The following is a 9,529-nucleotide window of genomic DNA, read 5'->3' as shown; positions in this document are numbered from 1 at the left end:
AAGAGAAGAGAAGAGAAGAGAAGAGAAGAGAAGAGAAGAGAAGAGAAGAGAAGAGAAGAGAAGAGAAGAGAAGAGAAGAGAAGAGAAGAGAAGCCAGCCATGAGCACGTGGAGAGAGGTGGGGCAAGGGAAGCAGAGAAAGAGCAAGGGAGAAACAAGAGAGGAGCAGGAGAACAAGGAGGGGCAGGCAGCCCTTTTATAGTGGGTCAGGCCTACCTGGATGTTGCCAGGTAACTGTGGGGTGGAGCTTAGAAAGAATGCTAACAGAGCATGTAGAGAAAAATCAAACTAGACCTTGCCCTCACATAATACTCCAGGAAAATTTTCAAATGTACCAGAAATGAAAATGAAGGAAAATAAAACACACAAACGCCACCCCTAAAAACAACATATATTCATCTACACCATGGAGAGGAGGGAAACACACACAACTGACTCACCACCCAGAACCAATAGTTAGCTGGATGCATTTCCTTCTGCATGGCATGCCAAAGAACTCACACCCAAAATAAACTCAACAGCAGAATTTAGCACAACCTTGTCATTTATATCACCGTGTTTCCAAAAGAAAAGAAGGAAGAGAAACCTAACCCACAGAAGAATAAGCTGGCACCCACAGCTGAACGGAAAAAGAGGTGCAAACGGTTTTGAAGTATATGAAGCTCTGCTCCTAATTGTCACTCATCACAGGAACATGCAAATGAAAGCGACATGGAGGTACACTTCTCATCCAGCAGGCTGGCGAGGGCTCCAAGTCTTCCCACACGCCCTGATGGCAGGCTGGAGTGACAGTCGTTTATACATATCGACTGGGAATGTGGGAATGCAAGGCACATTGATAAAGCCTTGGAAGAGTGGAACATAAAATGATTTCACAAAACTATAGAAACATTTATCCTTCCATCAAACTGTCTTAACACTAGGACCCAACTGTATACCAGAGAATTTAAGAGATATAGGCACATTTATTTTTCTTACATACTCTAAGAACAAGTAATAGGAAAGTCTTAATGAGCCCAGAAAGGATGACCTGAACTGACCAGGATATCCAGCGAGGCCTTTAACACTGCAGGGGGCTGTGAACAACAGATAGCAGCTAGCAGCTCTGCCCCATATGCACTAGATATCACCTGCACCCCTCCTTTCCATTGTGACAACTAACACTGTCTCCAGACAGACTGTCTTCACTTCTGAAGTGACTCTTATGCCAGTTGGGAACCCCTTATGCCCTTTGTAATTCCTAATTTTAATAATAAGTGGAAATGGTGTGGTAGGAGAAATGTGTATGGTATCACCATATTGACAAAACAGATGAGAAACCATGTGCTTTTAATAAAAGTCATCTACAGGAACGAACAGGAGAGCAGGGAAGCCAAGCTTCTTTAAATTGTTTCATTTTTTTTCAACAGTCTAACGATTATACAATGTATCTTAACCACATCCACCCCCATTCCCTCTTATCCCTCTCCCTGTCCCTCTTACATCCTTTTTCTTATGACTCATTGAGAAACTAAACCTCCCTGGACACCCTTTTAGTTTGATTTTAAAATGACAAGACAAAATATTAAACGTTGAAAAAGCAAGTATGTGAATTAAGCCGGCACTGAAACAGAGCTGACATGTTTTCTTCTTTAACAACTACTTAAACTGGGCACATAGTCAGGGATGAACTCTTCAGGCATCTTAAGAAATCTGCAAACCCCTGGTGCTGTCTTCTGTGAACATGTCTAGGTTCCATAATAAAGTCCCCAGGCTCCTTGGTTCAAAAAGGCACTGCTTCAAAGTAAGTCCTGAACTCTCCTTATTGGTTCAGGTAATAAATCATTCTCTATCCTGAAAAAAAACTTCTAAAATTTGGAAATAAATGGAAGCACATTATATGTGAATCCATTTCTGGAGGAGAAGTATCTATGGCAATAGATGTTAATCATCTAATTCTATGGCAATAGATGTTAATCATCTAATTCTACTGGGTCCCTCCTTGGAGATTCATCTCAGGAACAAGAGCACTGAAAAACAATATCAACTTGTTTTGGATAACTATAATAGAAATGCAGACTTTATTACTCTGAGTCCTTTGCATTCATATTTCAAACAAAACAATGGCTAATTATGATCTTGTCACTGATTATAAAAAATGTCAGCATCAGAAAGGGGAGAGACAAATGCAGAAACAATGATACTAAGTAAAAATCACTAAAATTGGAAACATCTGGGAACTCATAAAATTTTGATTATTATTTAGTTCTCTCCCAATTTTGTCCAGTTGATAAAAGCAAATTTTAAGTCAATCTACTGAATTCCCAGTACTGGATTGCAATCTCAAAATAGCATTTCTAACAAAAGAAAGAAAAGGAGAAACCAAAGTGATTTTTTTGGAGCAATAGATAATGCAAAAATAGAAAAATGTTCAAGACAATCCTAAAAAATATTACCAGCCACGATTATCAGAAAGTAAGGAAGCTGGCTAGGATCGTAGTTCAATGCCAAAGTGCTTACCTAAAAGAGTAAGTTACAGTGAGACCCTAGGTTCTGGCCTAGCACATGAAAACCAATCAATCAATTAAAGAAGAGAAAGAGGAACGGAGAAAAGAAGAAAGGGGGTAAATCTAAGAACAACAGGGCAGTGTCTAAAAAAATCTCCAAGCTCCAATCTAAAGACAATGGTGCTGGCCAAGGAAAGCCTGCCCATTGTAGTAAACATGAATATTGCAATGAAAGGATATAAGAGTCAAACATGATCTAGCTAGCTAGGGAACCAAAGGGTGAATTCTCATTGTGCTCGAAAACTTACCATTATCATTGTGCTATGTGTCAATGTAGTATCGTCCATAAATGACACCTATGTCACCCCTCCTCTGACCAATGCTCAGTAAGCATAACGAAAGTGGAGGCTGCACGATGGGAAGAGCCAGGGCTTGGGGAGGACAGGAGCAAAACAGTGTCTTCTGGACATGACAGGAAGGTTGTACCCAAGTCCTCAGAGCAGCTGTTGTTGGCCTGCACAAGACTTGCACAAGATCAAGCCAGTCCGCACCCCAACAGAGAAAAGAAAAAGAGTCCTAAGCTCTCACCTCAGCTGATGTTCTGCGGGAGGGAGAGTCAGTTTATTTAAGGGTATGGCCACTGGTAGCTAACCATGCTTCAATGACGCCTGAGTATATGAAGCACAAATTGAACACACTGAGTGGGTGTTTTGTAATTATTACTTTAAAATAGATTTATTTATTAGTGTTATGTATATGAGTACTATCTAGATATACACCCACATACCAGAAAAGGGCATCAGGTCACATTATAGATCATCGTAAGTCAACACGTAATTTCTGGGAATTGAACTCAGGACCTCTGGAAGAGCAGCAGTTTCTTTTAACCACTGATCCTAATTCCAGTCACACTGTTTTTAAAAGAGGAATAGGGACCATAAAGTTTAGGATAAAGGAGGTAGGAAGTAGATCCAAGAGGTCTCATGAGAGGATTGGGGACTAATAAATATGATCAAAATACATCAAATAAAAGTCTCAAAGAGTTAATAATATATTATGTTTTTAAAAAGGGAGAGAAACTGAGGTTTTAAAAAGGGAGAGAAACTGAGTTCCAAAAGCCCCAGTCATTTGGAAATAGGGACTCACAATTAAGAAAATGCTTCCATAAGATTCACCTATAGGCACATCTGTTAAGCACTTTCTTGATTAATTATTAAGTGGTAGGGCTCAACCCACTGTGAGTGGTGATACTCCAAGGCAGATGTTCCTGAGTTGTGTAAGAAATCAAGCTGGTTAAGTGTCTCTTCATTGTCTCTGCTTCCGTTTCTACCCTCAGCTTCCTCCCCTGACTTCCTTTGATGATGAACTGTGATATGAAAATGTAAGATGTGCTGTTTTGGTCTTGATCTTTATCACAGCATATCACATAGAAACATAACTAATAAAATAAATGCAGACCAAAAACTTGATAGAGCATAATTAACACTTAAAAATATTCATCATTGCCCACTCTCAGTGGAGCTAGGGAAGCATCAACTTATTTTGAAATAAGGGAAAGAGTTAGTAATTACCCTGCCTTTCCTCTCCGTGGTAATCAAATAGCAGCTAAAGGCCTGGAAAGTTTCCTTTGCAGAGCTTTTTCAGCTAATAAGCAAGGACATGCTCTAGAATGGGAACACCAAACATTTTAAGTTTTCCCACTGAATAATCTTTAATGATCACCAAGTGACTGCTAGCATCATACTGTAAGAGAGAAAACCAGAAGAATACATCTTCTGAAATGCATGGTGTTGCTCTTATTTGCAAAAATAAGTCAAATTGAATAGGAACTTGAACCTGAAGCACATTAGGCCTCCTAAACCATACCAGCAATATATAACAAATATGAGGACTGATTGTATAGAGAAAAGCCACAGGGATGCTGCAAGCAAAATTCAGACTGGAAACTACACAGGAAAAATCTCAGTCTTTTGCATGCAATAACCAGCATGGGGACGAGAAAATCATGAGGATTTACAGAGAGATACAGAGAGATTCTATAAAGTAAAACATGAAGGGGCATGGTAAATACAACGCTTGAACCTTTTGTACTACAAATAAAATTGGTTTATTTATGCATGTATATAGTGTATTTAACAATGAAGAAGTATTAGCACAGTGTGTACATTTACCATAAAGGAATTGCTAGATTTTATTATTGAGATAGGGTCAATAATGCTATTGTAAGTATTTGCACATGTGTTTTTATTTATTCTTCAAGCCCCTAGATCTCAGCAACACACGCTGAAAGGATGTGATAACTGTAACGTGCTTCAGAACAACCTGGGGTGTCAGGTGGGGATGATTAGGAAGACAGAGGAAACCAGATTAGCCACAAGCTTGATCACTATCAAAGCTGAGTGATCAGCATAAGCCCTGCCCAGAAAGTACCACAGCACGGGTCTTATGAAGAAACAATGGTAGCTTCATACTGTAGCTATCTGAGCAAGGGTTTGGCTAGTCTCTCAGATAAAGGACAAGCACAGGGTAAGCCTATGGCTGCCTAGAAGCTCTGAGCACAGTCCGTCCTACCCGAACGCTCTCCTTCCTGTACCCTACCGCATCTCGATTCCCCAAGTCATATTAATTACCTGTTTCATTGTTGAAAACAAATACCTGGCAAAACTTCAGGGTTGATTTTTGTCCTATAGCTTGGTAGGATATGTTTCACAGTGATGGGCAAACAAACCTGCAGGACTGTGAGGGGCTGGTCAGCTTGCTTCCTTCTTTTTCCCCTTTTTCTCAATCTGGTACTCCAGGCCATGGGATGATGCCCCTAAAATTCTAAATGGGCCTTCCATCATCAGATAAAACTCTAAGAACATCCTCAAAGGCGTATCTAAAAGTGTATCTCCAAGGAGATTTCTGATCCAGTCAAGTTGGCAAAGAAGTTTAATCCCTGCACTGTTGTCATGTTTGTCGACAATAAGAAATGACACATAGGATAGGATTTTAGGCAATAGAAGCCTCCAAATGAAGGTCACCTTGTAATCACGCACACTGTGCCCTAGATAAGTCCATTGAATTACCACCTCTCATAGCTATCTCAGCTGTTCAATTATTAATGAGATTACAGATCCAACCATAATTGATGTTGCTGCTAATGTGAACTGATGGTTTGCTGTCAACCAGTTACTGGCAGAATGTTTTCATAAGAGAGCTTCCTCTATGCTGAGATCGCTGCTAGAAGCTAGGATCCAAGTATACAAAGAGGGGGAAAACAAAAAGGTGACCTCTTTCATTAGCAATGGATGAGTTGATGGTTTTTATCACTCTCATCTTCTTTTGACTACAGGTATTTATCAAAGTGCTAGATAATAATGATAATGGCCCAGAATTCTCCCAGCCACATTATGATGTGACAATTTCTGAGGACGTGCTCCCTGATACAGAGATACTGCAGATTGAGGCCACAGACAGAGACGAGAAACACAAGCTGAGCTACACCATCCACAGTAGCATCGATGCCGTAAGCATGAGGAAGTTCCGGATGGACCCCAGTACAGGTGTGCTCTACACTGCTGAGAGACTGGACCATGAAGCCCAGGACAAGCACATCCTCAACATAATGGTAGGACCAGACTCATAATTTTTCTCTCCTGGCAGAACCGTCAACCAGCCAAGGCATATACCTCAGGAAGCCAGGGGCTTGAAATTCTATAAACCTAGCTTTTGCACTGTCAGGTTGCATGTGCTTTTGTCTTTGTATTTTAATGAAGAAGTTACTGTTCTAAGATCGTAACTCCATATTTTTTGTCAACCTGAAATATTAGATGTATTCTGCAAGTGCTGGCTGTTCAGGAAATGCTGCTGACAGTTGGGTTAGACGGGAAAGCAACAGACGATGTTCTAACTCGGGTTTGCTTGGAGCCATAAAATTGTGTAGAAAGTTTAGAAGAATCACTTGATTAGTTCTTCACAAAGTAATATGTGTTCAGTCCACATGAAGCTCTGTCCTTGGAAGTATTCAGAGACCCAATCTATGATATAGTGTACTGGTATTAGACCTACTGGTAATACTGGTGACCCAAAAAGAACTGAACATGCGTTCAATCTTCAGAGGTTCATGGTTCTGAATTAACTTGCCTTCCTTTAAATTATGGAGAAGTGTCTTTGCATTTAAAGTGCAGTTTTTGGTTAATCCATACAGTAAGTAAGAAAGAGGATTTTTTTAAATACCATTGGTTCACTTATTGCTTATAATCTGTCCCTGTAGTGAGCCTCAGAGCATCATTGGCATGGACAGCCTATGCTTATCAGGGCCTCCCTTACACTCCTGAGGAATGGGAGGGATGGCAGTGGTTTCATCTTATGGACTTGTGATACCCAGGAATTCAATCACGGGCCAGGTATCCAGTGAAACAATAGAGATGATGTTGCCCTGCTCTCAAATGGCTCACAATCCTGTCTCTCTGTCTTTCTGTGTCTCTCTCAGTTTCTTTGTGTCTCTCTCTTTATGTCTTTCTGTTAATCTCTCTGTCAATCTCTCTCTCTCTCTCTCTCTCTCTCTCTCTCTCTCTCTCTCTTTCTCTCTCTCTCTTGTTTGCATAGTGCTTTGTAGCTGTGCAAGACTGNAGTTTCTTTGTGTCTCTCTCTTTATGTCTTTCTGTTTATCTCTCTGTCTCTCTCTCTCTCTCTCTCTCTCTCTCTCTCTCTCTCTCTCTCTCTCTCTCTCTCTCTCCTGTTTGCATAGTGCTTTGTAGCTGTGCAAGACTGGATCAAGCATTGGCATGCAACATCTCGTTTGTCTTCCTAACAAACCGCCGCTGAGCTCTTTACAATCCGTGTTTTCGGTCCTACTACTTCCTATGTTTTCCCTAAAGGTCAGGGATCAGGAATTTCCTTACCGAAGAAACTTGGCCCGAGTCATTGTGAACGTGGAGGACGCTAACGACCACAGCCCTTACTTTACCAATCCGCTGTATGAAGCATCAGTGTTCGAATCAGCTGCCCTGGGATCAGTTGTTCTGCAAGTGACAGCTCTGGACAAAGACAAGGGGGAAAATGCAGAACTCATATATTCCATTGAAGCAGGTGAGAGCCGCAGAGACCATAGCACAAAGCATGACGCCCCACCCTCAGCAGCATATCCCATCCTGTAAACTTGGCAACCTACTTATGCGATGATGTATAAAGTTCTTAGCATTTAAATATTGGCAGCAAGGGAAGAGCTTCCTTGGAGTTTTCTTGGAGTTTTCTGAAATGAATAAAAGAAATGTATAATTAAATTCAGTGGGCTGAACCCAGAAACCAACAACCTATAGACTGAAACTAAAATAAGCAAAGTTGGGTTCACTTACCAGTGGTGGGCTGCAGACTTCAGAGTCCCAGTGTCCTCACCGTGAACACAAACACCTTTCCTATGTGGAGGAAGTCTGACCAACAAATTGGTTGGTAACTACAGGGACTGAACTGCTTGCTTAACCAGACAGATAAATAAGTAAGAGCACCTATGTCAAATTTTAGTGTTATTCAAAGGATGTTAATATCTAAAGAACAATTTATAGATGGTTTGAAGATGGATAGCTAAAAACCATTTATGACAGAGATGAATGTCCAAGCAAGAAAAGAGCCATGAACCTAAAAGAGATAAGTCTCCTTTATTTGTTCTGTGTTCCTTCCTCCGTTTTGTCATTTTGAATATTCACAATGCATATTCCCAAAGTGTTCTGTGGCATGTCTGTACTGTGCAATGCCAAATGCACTCTCTTTACATGCCAGCAATTTCCCTTCTCTTAAATGTAGAGCACTTGATTAAGCAGCTGAATTAAAATAGAAATGGTAGGAGATTAGTTTAGGAATAGAAGTTTGAGGAAAAACAATGCCAATATATACATATATTGGCATATATATATATATATATATATATATATATCTCCTCTATCAAGTGTACAAAAAACTTTCTAGATTAGGTGCACAAATTTTAAATAGGTCAGTGTTAACATTCACATGGAAGAAAAGGAAAAAGAAAAATATTGGTCAGTAATGGCCATGTTCCTAAAGAGTTTTTCCATGTATTACTGTTGGCATTCCAAAAATCTAAACTTATTTAGAAACTCTGTTTTATACCCTTTGGTTAGCCCATAATATTGGTATCACTGCATTAAGTAATTATTGTTCCTTTAGTTTACAAATAATCAGTCTAAGAAATGAATATTAACTATCACAGAAGTCATTAGCCAATCTGTCCATCCTCAGCTGCTCTTCCCAAGGTGTCACCTAATCTTATCTTTTCCTTTCCCTGCCTCCCCCATATATATATTATCTCATGACACTGTAAACATTGCGATATAAGAATTTATTTCCATCATTCTTATCATTTTATGGACATTTATCTATATGGCAAGCGGTTTATTACATTTATAAAATTACTATTTTTATCTCTTTAGGCTTCAGATAACTTTTAAACCAATATTTAGGTTCTCAGAAACAAATCTGTTGCATTCTCCCAAACACTGCATCACTTAAATTTTTACCTTCATGACTGTAGCATGGAGCACAGTCATTTAAAATATGAGATAAAAGCTATTTCTTAAAACATTTTTTAACATAGAAAATCTGAATTTCCAGAAAAAAATCCAGGAATGATAGATATATCAAAAACTGGCCTTTGATTATATGCATGAGTCTAATGAGAATTATAGAGTACTTGACAAACCTGTCACAGTCAAGCTAACCCCTTCTAAACACACAATCCAAACCCTGGCTTATACAGTCATTATACCCACAGCTCGATCCTGGGTCTGCCTGCTCTTCAAAAACACATAGCCAAACCCCAGGCCTTCCCAAAACACACACACACACACACACACACACACACACACACACACACACACACTCAGTCCAACCTGAAGCCTGCTTCTCTGTTTCTCTCTGTCTCTGTCTCTGTCTCTGTCTCTCTGTCTCTCTCTGTCTCTGTCTCTGTCTCTCTGTCTCTCTCTCTCTCTCTCTGTCTCTCTCTCTCTCTCTGTCTCTCTCTCTCTCTCTGTCTCTCTCTCTCTCTCT

At 39.9% G+C, this 9,529-nt stretch overlaps 1 protein-coding gene across 7 annotated transcripts in view; it reads left to right on the top strand.

Moving 5' to 3' along the window:
- Fat3 (FAT atypical cadherin 3) overlaps positions 1–9,529 on the top strand; it is a 603,560-nt gene that overhangs the window by 499,735 nt on the left and 94,296 nt on the right. For all 7 annotated transcript variants that reach the window (XM_021205908.2, XM_029542742.1, XM_029542740.1 and 4 more), the window contains 2 exons: positions 5,820–6,095; positions 7,348–7,558. In XM_021205908.2, coding sequence (XP_021061567.2) covers positions 5,820–6,095; positions 7,348–7,558 — 487 coding nt within the window. The remainder of the gene's footprint in view (positions 1–5,819; positions 6,096–7,347; positions 7,559–9,529) is intronic.

The sequence above is a fragment of the Mus pahari genome, chromosome 10 (genome assembly GCF_900095145.1).
Source record: "Mus pahari chromosome 10, PAHARI_EIJ_v1.1, whole genome shotgun sequence".
In the NCBI taxonomy this organism is placed as follows: Eukaryota; Metazoa; Chordata; class Mammalia; order Rodentia; family Muridae; genus Mus; species Mus pahari.
This window is presented reverse-complemented; position numbering and strand designations above follow the sequence as displayed.